The sequence below is a fragment of the Carcharhinus amblyrhynchos genome, unplaced genomic scaffold (assembly GCF_965287045.1).
Source record: "Carcharhinus amblyrhynchos unplaced genomic scaffold, sCarAmb.v2.hapA scaffold_39, whole genome shotgun sequence".
NCBI classification, from domain to species: domain Eukaryota; kingdom Metazoa; phylum Chordata; class Chondrichthyes; order Carcharhiniformes; family Carcharhinidae; genus Carcharhinus; species Carcharhinus amblyrhynchos.
In genome coordinates, this window is record NW_027649780.1 from 3634852 (window position 1) to 3649955 (window position 15104).

Consider the following 15104-nt stretch of genomic DNA (forward strand, 5'->3'; position numbering starts at 1 on the left):
CACATCCTGGTTTTGCATTGTGCCAAACCATGAGTTTAAATAAAACACTCAGCTAAAAGGGACCTATTTGAAGTTACTGTTGTTCCAACCTCAAGCCAATCTGAGTCCAGGGTTGCTGATAGGTCATTAGGATTATATATAAAAAAACACAACTGCCTTCAGAGCAGATCCACCAGTGCTGAGCCAGGAGTACCACCAGAAGCAGAGCCCGATCACCTGAAGCAGTTAGATTTAGGACAGACTTGGAGAGAAATTACTTCTCTCAATGGGTGGTGAATCTGTTGAACTCATTACCTCAGAGTGCGGTGGATGCTGGTAGGGAAGTTGTTGGAGAGCATTCTTAGGGATAGGATGTATGCCCATTTAGAACGGAACAATCTCATTACTGACAGACAGCATGGGTTTGTAAGAGGGAGGTCGTGCCTTACAAATTTGGTGGCGTTTTTTGAGGAGGTGACAAAAACGGTTGACGAATGAAGGGCCGTGGACATCGTCTATATGGATTTCAGTAAGGCGTTTGACAAAGTCCCTCATGGCAGGTTGGTGAAAAAGGTTAAGGCTCATGGGATACAAGGAGAGGCGGCTAGATTGTTAGAGAACCATAGGAGACAGAGGGTAGCAGTTGAAGGGTCTTTTTTTTCCGGCTGGAGGTCTGTGACAGGGCTCTGTACTGGGACCTCTGCCATTTGTGATATATATAAATGATTTGGAAGAATGTGTAACTGGTGTGATCAGTAAGTTTGCGGATGTCACGAAGATGGCTGGACTTGCTGATAGCGATGAACGTTGTCGGACAATACAGCAGGATATAGATAGGCTGGAAAATTGAGCGGAGAAATGGCAGATGGAATTTAATCCAGATAAATGCGAAGTGATGCATTTTGGTAGAACTAATGTAGGGGGGAGCTACACAGTAAATGGCGGACCCATCAAGAGTGTAGAAATACAGAGGGACCTAGGTGTCCAAGTCAACAAATCCTTGAAGGTGGCAGCACAGGTGGAGAAGGTGGTGAAGAAGGCATATGGCATGCTTGCCTTTATAGGATGGGGTATAGAGTATAAAAACTGGAGTCTGATGTTGCAGCTGTATAGAACGTTGGTCAGACAAAATTTGGAGTACAGTGTCCAGTTCTGGTCGCCACACCACAGAAGGACGTGGAGGCTTTGGAGAGAGTGCAGAGGAGGTTTACCAGGATGTTGCCCGGTATGGAGAGTCTTAGTTATGAGGAGAGATTGGGTAAACTGAGGTTGTTCTCCCTGGAAAGACGGAGAATGAGGGGAGACCTAATAGAAGTGTACAAAATTATGAAGGGTATAGATAGGGTGAGCAGTGGGAAGCTTTTTCCCAGGTCGGAGGTGATGATCACGAGGGGTCACGGACTCAAGGTGAGAGGGGTGAGGATTAACTGAGACATTTTTAACACAGAGGGTCGTGGGGGCCTGGAATGCGCTGCCAAGTAGGGTAATGGAGATGGACGTGCTGGGGTCGTTTAAGACTTAGCTGGATAGTCACATGAGCAGACTGGGAATGGAAGGATACAAACAAATGGACCAATGAGGGGCACAGGCTTGGAGGGCTGAAGGGCCTGTTTCCTGTTCTTTGTTCGTAAATGTGAGGAGGCAGGCAGAGTTTTGAATAGTAATGGATTGGAGCATGGGCTGGGGGTCCTGTTCGTGGGGGAGAAGGTAATGCTTGGTAATGGGAAGGGGGGCTAGGTAATATCGTACTTGCTGCACCCCTGATAGTTATGGGTTTCCCCGGCAATTGTCCAGAAGGCTTATTCCGCTGGAGAATTGTGCTGTGCTTGTCACCATCTGGCAAACTGATTTCAATCGCTTACTTCAGATCATAGTTAGACTGAAAGAAATAGAAGGCGGTGGGGGGGGGACCTCTTGTAACTTCGGAATTTATTTTAAAGATGCAGACGGTGCCCCATATGGGACAGCTCCACACACCCTACCCCCCACCCACTCCGCTCCCCACCCCAACCAACCATCGGCATTCCATGTACATCCAGCAGAAGGGATTCTTCAGTTCTTGGCAAGAAAATGAAGCAAAACTTACTCCAACGTGTAAAGCAAACAAAATGCTTTAATAAGGAAACTTCAAGACTCTAACACTCGAGTCCTCTCCCTGGGCCATTCCAAGCTCCCACAAACCCCAGCACCTTCTTACTTGTAGTGGTCAGCTGACCACCACATCATTTTCTCATTGGTTAGATAGCTTTCAGCTTGTTCCCATTGGTCACTATAACAGATCTAATGCCATCCTGCCGGTTGTTACATTGGTTCCATTCTAACATTCCACTCAAACCCACCTCTGCCATGACCTGATCCCTGCCAACACTGAGCACTGGTGAGGCCACAGCTGGAGTACTGTGTGCAGTTTTGGTCGCCGCACTTGCGCAAGGATATTTTGGCCTTGGAGGGAGTGCAGAGGAGGTTCACTAGGCTGATACCGGAGATGAGGGGGTTGAACTATGAAGAGAGGCTGAATAGACTGGGTTTGAACTCGTTGGAGTTCAGAAGGATGAGGGGGCATCTTATAGAGACGTATAAGATAATGAAGGGGATGGGTAGGGTAGAGGTAGAGAGGTTCTTCCCGCTCAGAAAGGACAGCAGGACTAGAGGGCACAGCCTCAAGATAAGGGGGCAGGGGGCAGTTTAGAACGGAGTTGAGGAGGAACTTCTTCACTCAAAGGGTGGTGAATCTCTGGAATTCTCTGCCCATTGAAGTGGTGGAGGCTACCTCGCTAAATATATTTAAGACACGGGTAGATAGGTTTTTGGTAGGCAAGGGAATTGAGGGTTATGGGGAGAAAGTGGGAAAGTGGAACGGATCCACTTCAGATCAGCCATGATCTTATTGAATGGCGGGGCAGGCTCGAAGGGCTAGATGGCCTACTCCTGCTCCTATTTCTTATGTTCTTACGACCAACCCAAACCCATCACTTCCCCGTCATTTCCCAGTTACTGTGATCCCACCAGTTCACCAGATTCTACTTCTCTTCCCTGTTCTTGGTGTCATCATTGTTTGAGATCTGACCCACTGCAGTGGTGTCAGCAGCAAACTTGGATATCAAGTTGGAGAGGAATTTGTCTGCACAGTCATTGCTGTATAAGGAGTATAGTAAGGGGCTGAGGACAAAATGTTGTGGGACACCGCTCATGAGGGTGATTGTGGAGGGGGTGTTCTGACTGTCCGTATTTATTGCTGTCTGTCAGGATCAGATTGCAGAGGTAGGAGCCTAGCCCCAGACCACCGACTTTGTACATGAGTTTCATTGGAATAATGATGTTAAAGGCTGAGTTGTAGTCGATAAACAGGAGTCAGTGTTACAATGTTGACTGTAGGGCCAGGAAGATTGCATCTGTGGACTTGTTGCAGAGATAGGTGAACTGTAGTAGACCCAGGAAATCTGGGAAGCTGGAACTGACTCACGCTGTAATTAATTTTTTGCTGTATCATATAATAATGGATATAATTGTCACTGGACAATAGTCATTAAGGCAGGCTGTTTGGTTTTACTTTGATAGTGTCGTGGTTCCCCAAGACGACAACTTATTTAACCCGATTGAAACAGAGAGTCTGAGTTGTAATCCTCCAAGCAGTAGACTTTATTTTCCAGCACAAGAGAATAAAGCCGGGATGTCCGGAACACTCCAACGAGCCATCGGCTTTTAAGCACATTTCAGCTCCATACCTCAAGATCCTTATCTCGCTTTTACGACCCACTGACCCTTTATCTGTTTTGCTTGAGATTGGTCACTCCCTGTTTCCTCTCTTTTCTTCTTGAAACCATGGTGGTTATATCCCTTGCTTTTATCTTTACGACTCTGCTTGTATAATAATAGTGGTTTAGCTGACTTAGGCCGAATGTGAAGAAAAACATGCTCACTTTATTACTTCCTTTTTATTACGGTCAATCTCAAGCTGGACAGCTGGGTTGTGTCCATTGTCCCCCCAAGGGACTATTGGTTGCATTTGCTAATAAGTAACTGCTATACTACTTCTCTGGGTCTCCTGCTTTGATCACATTTGCTACACTTGATTATATTAGGTTACAAATCAGCTATACTTGATTACCCATCCTAATTCTACTTCAAGGAAGACATTCTAATACTATCCGTGCTTCCGTATTTCATATCCAGTTTAGGTACAATTATTCAGTACAAATTCTCTAAGTACTAACATGCTTACATATTGAGTACAAATTCCTTACAATAGCAGCCTTGGTTTGAGCTTTTCTTACCTGGTGCATAGATCAGCAACTTTCCTACTGAAAGAGGACTCACTGTGCTTCATGGGCATAGTGGGGCAGCAGCATATACACTGGGCACTATGAACGGTAGCTATACACTGAACCTTGAAGCTTTGAAAGCACACCCTGGTAGTTATGTTCTGTACCATTCGAGTGCGAGCTTACTATTTCTTCCTGTGTTGTGCAAACAGCGGTCACAATGCTGAGGTTTCCAGGGTACAGTCCTGTGTAAATATAATAGAGATTCTGAGCCATCGAGTCATTAGGATCTTGCTCTGCCAACTGCTGGTACTGTCTAGAGGAAAGGGTGAAACCAGCACTGTTTGGTACCAGCTCTGTTGCAGGGGTTGTCAGTAAGCTGTCTGAAAGGTGACAGGTTATTACTTACAGGACTCCAATCTGATTTTTTTTTTCAGGGTTACCCCCACAACCTTCTCACTCTCCAAATCCCCCACAAGGTAGAGAGACTTTTTACCTGCAGCTGAGTGAGGGTCAATGCTGAGGACCCCCGGAAAACTCTTTCCAAAATGAATACCATGTTGTCCCTACCCTAGAGCAGCATGGTGGCACAGTGGTTAGCACTGTGACTCACAGCATCAGGGACCTGGCTTCAATCCCAGGCTTGGGTTACTATCTGTGTCAAGTTTGGACTTTCTTCCCGTGTCTACATGGGATTGTCCAAATGTTCCACTTTCCTCTCACACTCCAAAAGACGTGCTAGACCATAAAAAAGAGATTTAAGTGATTCAGTGTATGTGCACGTTTTTTAAAATTTTGTCCCAGCTTCAGTCTAAATGGTAACTTCTTCCCCTGAATCATATCTAATTTTATCTTTTATTTCCTTCCTGACAGTGAACGTAATCACAGTTGTGACACTGACAAGCAGAAACTGTGGTCTGTCCAAATGTGTCACTTGTTACCTAGTGGCCATGTCAGTGGGGGATCTGCTGGTTGTCATCCTCGATCTGATATTGAGACACATTCCCATTGTTTATTGGGAAACGTTTTATTTCCTGCGCTCGGTCCCCGTGTGTAACATCCACGCTGTCCTGCTTTATGCAGCCACTGACTGTTCTGTCTGGTTCACCGTCACTTTCACCTTTGATCGATTTGTGGCCATTTGCTGCCCCAAGCTGAAAAGTAAATATTGCACTGAGAAATCAGTGTCTCTGGTTCTGGGAGCAGTGACAGCGCTGAGCTTTTTAAAGAACATTTTCTGGTATTTTATGTTATTAAACACATATCTGCTGGCGAACAATCCCTGGTTTTGTGATTTCACATGGGATGTTGTGTATTCTCCGGTCTGGACAGCAATCGAGTTCCTCCACAACATTCTAACCCTGCGTGTCCCATTCGTCCTGATTCTGCTGCTCAATGCTCTCACCGTCAGACACATTTTAGTGGGCAGCAGAGCCCGCAGGCGACTCCGGGCTCACAGCAGTGGGGAGACTCCTAGTGACCCAGAGATGGAGAGTCGAAGGAAATCCATCATTTTACTGTTTCTTATCTCAGCCAATTTCATTGTCTTATGGTCGACATTAATGGTTTATTCAATATGGATGCGGATGTATGGTTTGGGCTATCAGTCAGTAAATTTGCATCTTTTTGTTATGGAATTGGGTTTCATGCTGCAACTCACAAGCTGTTGCACAAACACTGCCATTTATGTTGTGACACAGACTCATTTCAGACAGCAGCTAAAAGATCTACTGAAATGCCCCCTTACTGCAATTCTTCAACTCAATACACACTGACAGGAGACTACAACCGCAAGACCCCTGCCTCTTTCTGTTGGGCATTCATGCTGTAAACAACAAAACACCCTCACAAACAGAAATAGTTAGAGATAGAGAGAAAGGAAGAGGGAGAGAGGACAGTGTTAGCAACAGTGAGAGTAATAGCGAGAGATTGGCAGAGAGAGGGAAAGGCATAAACACATAGAGAACAATTGAATTGAAAGAGTTTCTAACAGGTACAGGGAAAGAAACAGACAGAGAAAAAAGAAACAGTCAGAGAGACTTTCATAGAGCAAGAGAGACAGGGATAGAGAGTGGAAAAAATGGCGAGGGTGATATGCAGGGAATGAGAAAGGGAGACAGAGGAAGGCAGGCTGGAAGTTGTAATAAGAGAGACGGAGATGAAGTGGTCACGGAAGACAAGAAGCGAGGCAGAGGGAAATAGCCAGAGACAGGAGAAACAGAGATATAGAGAAATAGAGCGGGAGGGAAAGGGAAAGAGTAAGACTGAATGAGTGCAATGGAAACAACAAGAGCAAAAGATAGAGTGAGAGGGAGAGTGAGGGGGGGGAGGGGGAGAGGGGGAGAGAGAAGGAGACGGACAGACAAGTAAGTAAAAGGGGGTCAGAGAGTGAGAGAAGTAGACTGAGACTGAGAGGGGGCAGGAGAGACAGAGGAATAGGGTAGAGAGTGGGAGAGTGGAGGGGAGGTGAACAGACAGAAAGAGACAGACAGAAACATTGAGAGACACAGAGGCACAGAGGGACATAGAGAAGGAGTGACAGAGAGAGTGAGAAGCAGAAAAACAGAAAGAGGCAGCTAGATATGTTTAATGACTTTAACGATAACCATCAGGTGGAATTATTGGAATATGAGCTCCCTGATTGAAGAAGATAATGCTGTCCAATCCGGGAGCCCTGCAGACTTATATAATATGGTGTGTCTTGGTTACCGGAATTCAGGGTGTGTACACTCAGGATGTGGACTGGTGTTTTTTTTCACTCGACTATTAATACAGAAACTCAGCTAATGTATTGGGCACCCGGGTTCCAACCTTATCACAGCAGATGGTGGAATTTGAATAAATCGATCTGGAATTCAGAATCAGCTGGTGACCATAAAAACATTGTTGATTGTTGGAAAACCCCAACTGGTTCATCAGTGTCCCAGGGAAGGAAATCTGTCGATATTCTGAACCAGATGAGGTTTCTCACCTGTGATACTTTGAAGAACAGATGTGTGCAAACTCGTGGAGGATTTGAAAATGGGGAGATCACTCCCCCATCCTTCACACAAACAGCCTAACCCCCATTCCTCAGCACCCAAACCTGTCCCCAAAACACTACCCCAAATTCCCTGCACTTTGATCATATTCCAAATGCTCCTTATGTCCACCTGTACCCTTTTTTCCCCATGCCGTAAGATACAGGAACAGAATTAGGACACTCAGCCCATTGCGTCTGCTCTGCCATTCAATCATGGCTGATATTTTTCTCATCCCCTTCTCCTGCCTTTTCCTCATAACCCCTGATCCCCTTATTAATCAAGAAGCTATCTATCTCTGTATTAAATGCACTCAATGGCCTCCACAGTCTTCTGTGGCAAACACTTCCACAGATTCACCACTTTCTTTCTGAAGAAAGTCCTCTTCATTTCTGGTTTAAAGGATTAGTGTGAGGTTGTGCCTCTAGTTCTAGCTTTTCCTACTAGTGAAAATATCCTCTCCACATCCGCTCTATTCAGGCCTCACGTATCCTGTAAGATTCAACAACATCCCCCTCATATTTCTAAACTCCAACGAGTACAGACCCAGAGTCCTCAACGACAAGTTCTTCATTCCAAGGATCATTCTTGTCAATCTCTTCTGGACCCTTTCCAAGGCCAGCACATCCTTCCTTAGATATGGGGCCCAAAACTGCTCACAATACTCCAAATGCGATCTGACTAGTGCCTTATAGCCTCAGAAGTCCATCCCTGCTTCTGTATTCTAGCCCCCTTGATATTCCATTTGCCTCCCTAATTGCCAACTGAACCTGCATATTAACCCTACGAGAACTTTCAACAAGAACTCCCAAATTCCATCGTACATCTGATTTTCTAAGCATTTCCCCATTTAGAAAATATTCTATGCTCCCATTCCTTCTTTCAAAGTGCATAACCTCACAATTTTCCTCATTATATTTCGTCTGCCACCTTTTTGCCCACTCTCCTAATCCGTCCAAATCCATCTGCAGCACTCCCCACCCACCCCCGCTTCTTCATTAATACCTGTCTGTCTACATATCTTTGTATCATCTCAAACTTAGCAACAGTGCCTTCATTTCGTACTTCCAAATCGCTAATGTGTGTTGTGGAAAGTTGTGGTCCCAGCACTGACCACTAGGGCGCACCACTAGTTATCGGCTACCACCCTGAAAAAAAACTCCTTCATCTCCACTCTCTTCCTTCTGCCAGTCAGCCAATCCTCTATTCATGGAAGAATCTCACCCTCAACACCATTGGCACCTTACTTATTTAACAGTCTCCTGTGCTGGAAATCTACATAAATCACATCTACTGGTCCTCCTTTATTTAATGTTCTTGTTACCTCCTCGAAGAGCTTTAACAGATTTGTCAGACATGCGCTCCCCTTGACAAATCTGTGCTGATTCAATCCTACTTTATCATGCACTTCCAAGTACTCCGCAATCTCATCTTTAATAATAGACTCGAAAATCTTGCCAATGATCAAAGTCAGGCTAACTGGCCTATAACGTCCCGTCTGCTGCTTCCCTCCCTCCCTTAATCAGCGGTGTTACATTAGTCACTTTTCAGTCCTCTGGTACCATCCCTGCCTGCACTGATTCCAGAAAGATAACCACCAACGCCTCCACAATTTCCTCTGCTATTTCTTTTAGAATGCTGGCAATGTAGTCCATCCGGTCCAGGTGACTTATCCACCTTCAGACCTTTCAGTTTCCCCAGAACCTTCTCCTTAGTGATGGCCACTACACTCGCCTGTGCCTGCGGACTCTCCTGGAGATCTGGCATCCCACTGGTATCTTCCACCATGAAGACAGATGCAAAGTAACTGTTCAGTTCCTCTGCCATTTCTTTGTTTCCTATTATTCCTTCTCCAGCCTCATTTTCCAGTGGTCCAATGGCTATTTTTGCGTTTCCCTTAGCTTTTATGGATTGAAAAAAAACTCTTCCTGTCTTATTTTATATTACTAGCTAGTTTACACTCATATTTCATCTTCTCCCTCCACCTCCCCCCCCACCCCGCCCATTGCTTTCTGGTTGTCCTCTGCTCACTTTTAAGGGTTTCCCAATCCTCTGCCTTCCCATTAATCCTTGCCACTTTGTATCCTTCTCCTTTTGTGTTTATGCTGCCCTTGACTTCCCTCATCAGCCATGAATGCCTCATCCTCCCTGTGGCATGTTTCCTCCTCCTTGCAATGTATTTCTGTTGCGCCTCCTGAATTTCTCTTGTGTCTCTCAATAACTCCTGCCATTGCTGTTCCACTGTCGTCCCTGCTAGGCTCCCTTTCCAATCAACTCTGGCCAGCTTCCCCCTCATGTCCTTGTAGTTACCTTTATTTAATTCGAACACTGTAGATCTGATATCAGCTTCTTCCTCTCAAACTGGTGAATTCTACAATTTGCAGACACTGCTCCTTCACCTTAAACTTCCTGATCAATTCTGCCTCAATACATATCACCAAATCCAGAACTGCCTATTCCCGAGTAGATTCCATCACAAGTTGCTTCAAAAAGCCATCTCCTGGACATTCCACGAGTACCTTTTTGTTGGGATCCGCTGCCTACCTCATTTTCCCAGTCCACCTATATATTGAACACCCCCCATGATTATTGTATCGTCGCCTTTTGTACAGGCCTTTTCTATCTCCGGATTTATTTTCTGCCCCTCATTCTCTCGCTATCCTCATCACTACCCTGAGCCCATTATTCCGCCAATCATTCCTGACATTTACATTTGAAGCCCAGCTTCCAATGTTCAAAGTCTCTCCACTTCTCTTTCTCCCTTTCCCTTGCCTCCTTTTATTCCCTTTGCCCTGTAATTCAGATCATTTTAATTATTTTGCTCGCTGTTCGTCCATTTCCTTTCTCCTGTAATTCAAAGAGTTTAAATTATTTTTCATATCCAGCCAGCTTAATTTGTAACTGAATTCTCGCCAATTCCAGTGAGTTCCTCCACCCGCAAAAAACTTCTGGACCTCTGAAAGAGCCATTAATCCAAACCACACTCCCTATTTAAACGTTAATACAGCAGCTGAAAAGAAAACACAAATCTGTGCACCACTCACTGTCCAAATCAATCAAGATATACAGATTTCAATTCTGGAGCCCCCAAATGTTATGTCAGATTGGATGCTTCCAGGTGTTCCACGACTGAACTGTAATGCTTTACATTGAATTTAGCAAGAAGGAGCATGAGAGGTTTCAAAAGAACATGAGAACTAGGAGCAGGAGTAGGCCTTCTGGTCCCCCGAGCCTGCCCCGCCATCCAGTAAGATTATGGCTGATCTTTGTGCGGCCTCATCTCCACTTACCCACCCACTCACCATAACCCTTAATTCCTTTAATTTGGTCCTTGCCTTAAACAAAGAAAAGTGAGGTAGCCTCAACTGCTTCATTGGGCAGGGAATTCCACAGATTCACAACCCTTTCTGTGAAGAATTTCCTCCTCAACTCAGTCCTAAATCTGCTCCCCCTTATTTTGAGGCCATGCCCCCTAGTTCAGGTTTCACCCGCCAGTGGAAACAACTTCCCTGCTTCTATTTTATCTATTCCCTTCATAATCTTATATGTTTCTATATGATTTCCCCATATTCTTCCGATTCCCAATGCATATAGAACATAGAACATAGAACATTACAGCGCAGAACAGGCCCTTCGGCCCACGATGTTGCGCCAACCAGTTAAAAAACAATGACCCACTAACCTAAACCAATCCCTTTTCATCCATAAACCTATCCACAGATCTATCCCTGAGGCACATCACTCGTAACCGAACTCCATGACGAATATTTACCATCAACCACCACCCTCTGTCTCCTATCTGCTAGCCAATTCCTGATCCAATTTCCTAGATTACCCTCAATCCCATACATCTGCATTTTCTGCAGAAGCCTACCATGGTGAACCTTATCAAACGCCTTACTAAAATCCATATATACCACGTCAACTGCCTTACCCCCATCCACCTCTTTATATAGCCCCAGTCTACTCAGTCTCTCCTCATAAGCCAACCCTCTCAACTCAGGAATCAACCCAGTGAATCTCCTCTGCGACCCCTCCTGTGCCAGTGCATCTTTCTCAAGTAAAGAGACCAAAACTGTACACAGTACTCCAGGTATGGCCTCACCAGCACCTTATACATCTGCAACATAATGTCGCTTTTTTAAAAAACTTCATTCCTCTAGCAATGAAGGACAAAAATCCATTTGCCTTCTTAATTACCTGCTGCACCTGCAAACCAACTCCTTGAGATTTCTGCACAAAGACACCCAGGTCCCTCTGCACAGCAGCATGCTGTATTTTTCTTTACCATTTAAATAACAGTCCATTTTGCTGTTATTCTTAACAAAATGGATGACTGTATATTTCATTTCGGGTGAGTGAACTAACAAACGAAGAGCTTTTATTCAAAACAAAGTTTACTTAAGAATATTGTTGACATGTATAGTTTAGATAGATCGCAAGATCTTTTAACAATTACAAACAAGAACCACGATAACCACGATAATGTATAACTGTGAAGGAAATATCTGTAGTGTGCTCCAAGCAAAGCCAACATCAGATCCATAAAACCCTCCAAATCACCAACATACAGCATAGGTTAATGCCTGCGTATTAAAGGTGTCCAGCCTCCTGCACTGAATGCTCAAAATCCCTTGGAAAGAAGCTCAGAAGAGGTTGTGTGTGAGTTTGTGTGTGTGTGTGTACGTGTGTGTGTGTGTGAGAGAGAGAGAGCGCGTTTTGGGAGAAACGTGTCGTATCTTAAGTCAGAGTGCTGTCGGTTCCATGGTGCAACAGTTCACACTCTGGCCTCTCGCCCGAACTCTTGTTTAAATTGGGACAGATGAGTGAGTGAATGACACGACACATGAAGATGGACCCCCCTGTCTACTGTCGCTTCCCTGCCTCTCAGCACTTTGTCTTCCTGAACAATCATCTTCTGGGGCTAATGCAATGACGCCAGGAGAGTCATTCGCTTCATTCTGCAAAGTGATTGCATGGAAATTGCTCAGATTTTGTTAATGCTTAAACTTCCACTTCCTGAGAAGTTAAAATAAAATGCCCCCAGCAAACACATCATCGCCTTTAGCGAAAAAAAAACAAAAATCCGCCACGATTCAAGCGCCAACAGTTAGGTTCTGTGGTGTAATGGTAAGCACTCTGGACTTTGAATCCAGCGATCTGAGTTCAAATCTCAGCAGGGCCTGGTTTTAATCTGTCAATGCTGATTTGCTGAAGGACATTTCGTTCAGGTTTTTTTTCACGAAGTAAGAATCGAGAGGAAATTTGTCAGGCAGTTCAACTGCTATTACAATGCACATTGCTGAGCCTCTGGAGCCAGATGTCTGCAACATCTGTGTTTGTTTTTCATCTTTTCTCTTCTCTTTAATTCATCTGTTGAAAAAAATGAACAGTTAGTGTCACACAGCAACAACCATTTGAGTGGAGTCTGCCAATTATTGAGGAAGTGTGTGTGTGTGTGTGTATGTGTGTGTGTGTGTGTATGTGTGAGTTTGTCTACGATGTGTGCGTGAGTGTGTGTATGTGTGCTTGTGTGTGAGTTTGTGTGTATGTGTTTTGTGTGTGTGTGCGTGTGAGTTTGTGTATGAGTGTGCATGAGAGTGTGTGTGTGAGTTTGTGTGTATATGTGAGTGTGTGTATGACTGTGTGTGTGTGTGTGTGAGTTTGTGTATGAGTGTGCGTGAGAGTGTGTGTGTGAGTTTGTGTGTATATGTGAGTGTGTGTATGACTGTGTGTGTGTGTGAGTTTGTGTATGAGTGTGCGTGAGAGTGTGTGTGTGAGAGTTTGTGTGTATATGTGAGTGTGTGTATGACTGTGTGTGTGTGTGTGAGTTTGTGTATGAGTGTGCGTGAGAGTGTGTGTGTGAGTTTGTGTGTATATGTGAGTGTGTGTATGACTGTGTGTGTGTGTGAGTTTGTGTATGAGTGTGCGTGAGAGTGTGTGTGTGAGAGTTTGTGTGTATGTGTGTGTGTGTATGACTGTGTGTGTGTTGTGAGTCTGTGCATGTGTCTGTGTGTGTCAGAGAGACTGAGTGTGTGCGTTTTGGGAGAAAAGTCCGGTGTCTTCGGTCAGAGTGCTGTCGGTTCCACGGTGCAACAGTTTACACACTGACCTCTCGCCGCCCAACTTTGTTTAAATTGGGACAGATGAGTGAGTGAGTGACACGACACATGAAGACGGACTCCCTGTTCATTGTGGCTTCCCTGAGCAATTATCATCTGGGGCTGATGCAATGACACCAGGAGGGCCATTCGCTTCACCGTCTGCAATTTGATTGCGTGGAAATTGCTGAGATTTCGTCAGTGCTGAGATTTCCATTTCCTGAGAAGTTAAAATAAAATGCCCTTCAGCAAAACCATCATCGCCTTTAGCAAAAAACAAAAACAAAAACCCGCCACGATTCCAGCACCAATTGTTGGGTTCCGTGGTGTAATGGTCTATACTCTGAATCCAGCAATCCGAGTTCAAATCTCGGCGGAACCTGGCTTTAATCTGTCAATGCTGATTTGCTGAAGGACATTTTGTTCAACTTTTTCACAACTTACGATTCGGGAGGGCAAGTGGTCAGCCAGTTCAACTGATATTACAATGCACATTGCTGAGCCTCTGGCGCCAGATGTCTGCAACGTCTGTGTTTTTCTTTCCATATTCTCTTTTCTCTTTATCTCCACTGTTGAAAGAAATAACAACATATAACAACAAGCCTTCAACTGATGCCTATCAATTATTGAGCAACTTTGTGTATGTCTGAGATCTGGGTGAAAGGTTTCCTGCCTTAAACCATGGTGTAACAGTTAGCACTCTGGTCTTTGATCAGATAATCCGATTTTGAATTGCGGTGGAACCAGAATGCTCATCGATCCAACTCTAGATTAAATTGAGACAGATGGCTCAGTGTTCGGCATCGGTAGGGGAACCCTGACTTCTGTGGCTCTTCTGGTACGGTGGCAGAGTGGTTTGCACTGCTGCCTCACAGTGCCAGGGACAGGGTTCAGATCTCTCCTCACGTTACTGCCTGTGTGCAGTTTGCACTTTCTCCCCGTGTCTGCGTGTGTGGAAGGAAACTGAGCACCCGGTGTACAACTCAGTGAGGTGTGGGTTCCATTGATTGGCCGTGCTAAATTGCCCATAGCGTCAGGGGGATTAACAGGGCAAACACCTGGGGTTACGGGGATAGGACCTGGGTGGAATTGTTGTCAGTGCCGTCTCGGTGGGTCGAATGGCTGCCATGTACACTGTAGGGATTCTGTGTCTGAGCGTTTTGTCTTCTTGAGCAATCGTTCTCTGGGGCTGAAGAAATGACATCAGGAGAGTCATTCGCTGCATCATCTGCAATGTGATTGCGGGGACATTTTCTGAAATTTCCTCAGTGTTTAAAATACCACTTCCCGAGAATTTTAAATAAAATGTCTGTCAGCAAACCCATTACTGGCTCCACCCTGAGCAAAGATTCACCACTTTCTGACTAAAGAAATTCTTCCTCATCTCTGCTTTAAAGGGACATCCCTTCAGCCTGAGGTTGTGCCCTCTGGTTCTACTTTTTCACAAGAGTGGAAACATCCTGTCCACATCCACGTTATCCCGGCCTCGCAGGACTCTTAAGTTTCAATGAGATCCCCATCTCATCCGTCCAAACTCCAAAGAGCACAGAATTCTCAACCGTTCCTCATACGACAAGCTCTTCATTCCAGGGATCATTCTTGTGAATCTCCTTTGGACCCATTCCAAGGCCAGCACATCCTTCCTTCGAGATGGGGCCAAAACTATTCACAGTATTCAAATGGGGTCTGACCAGAACAGTGTAGAACAGTAGAAACCCTACAGTGCAGAGAGAGGTCATACA

The 15104-nt window shown here is 45.0% G+C and overlaps 1 protein-coding gene and 1 non-coding gene across 2 annotated transcripts in view; one reads left to right on the plus strand and one right to left on the minus strand.

The window, feature by feature from the left end:
* The first annotated feature begins 12374 nt into the window (after positions 1-12374).
* On the plus strand, positions 12375-12446 carry trnaq-uug (transfer RNA glutamine (anticodon UUG)). The gene has a single exon. It is a non-coding gene; the product is annotated as a tRNA-Gln (tRNA).
* A 179-nt stretch (positions 12447-12625) lies between these two features.
* Positions 12626-15104, minus strand: part of LOC145363526 (uncharacterized) — a 28392-nt gene continuing 25913 nt past the window's right edge. Inside the window, exons 11-12 of the mRNA XM_080218715.1 lie at positions 13807-13931; positions 12626-12634 (exon numbers count right to left, since the gene is read on the minus strand). Coding sequence (XP_080074841.1) covers positions 12626-12634; positions 13807-13931 — 134 coding nt within the window. The remainder of the gene's footprint in view (positions 12635-13806; positions 13932-15104) is intronic.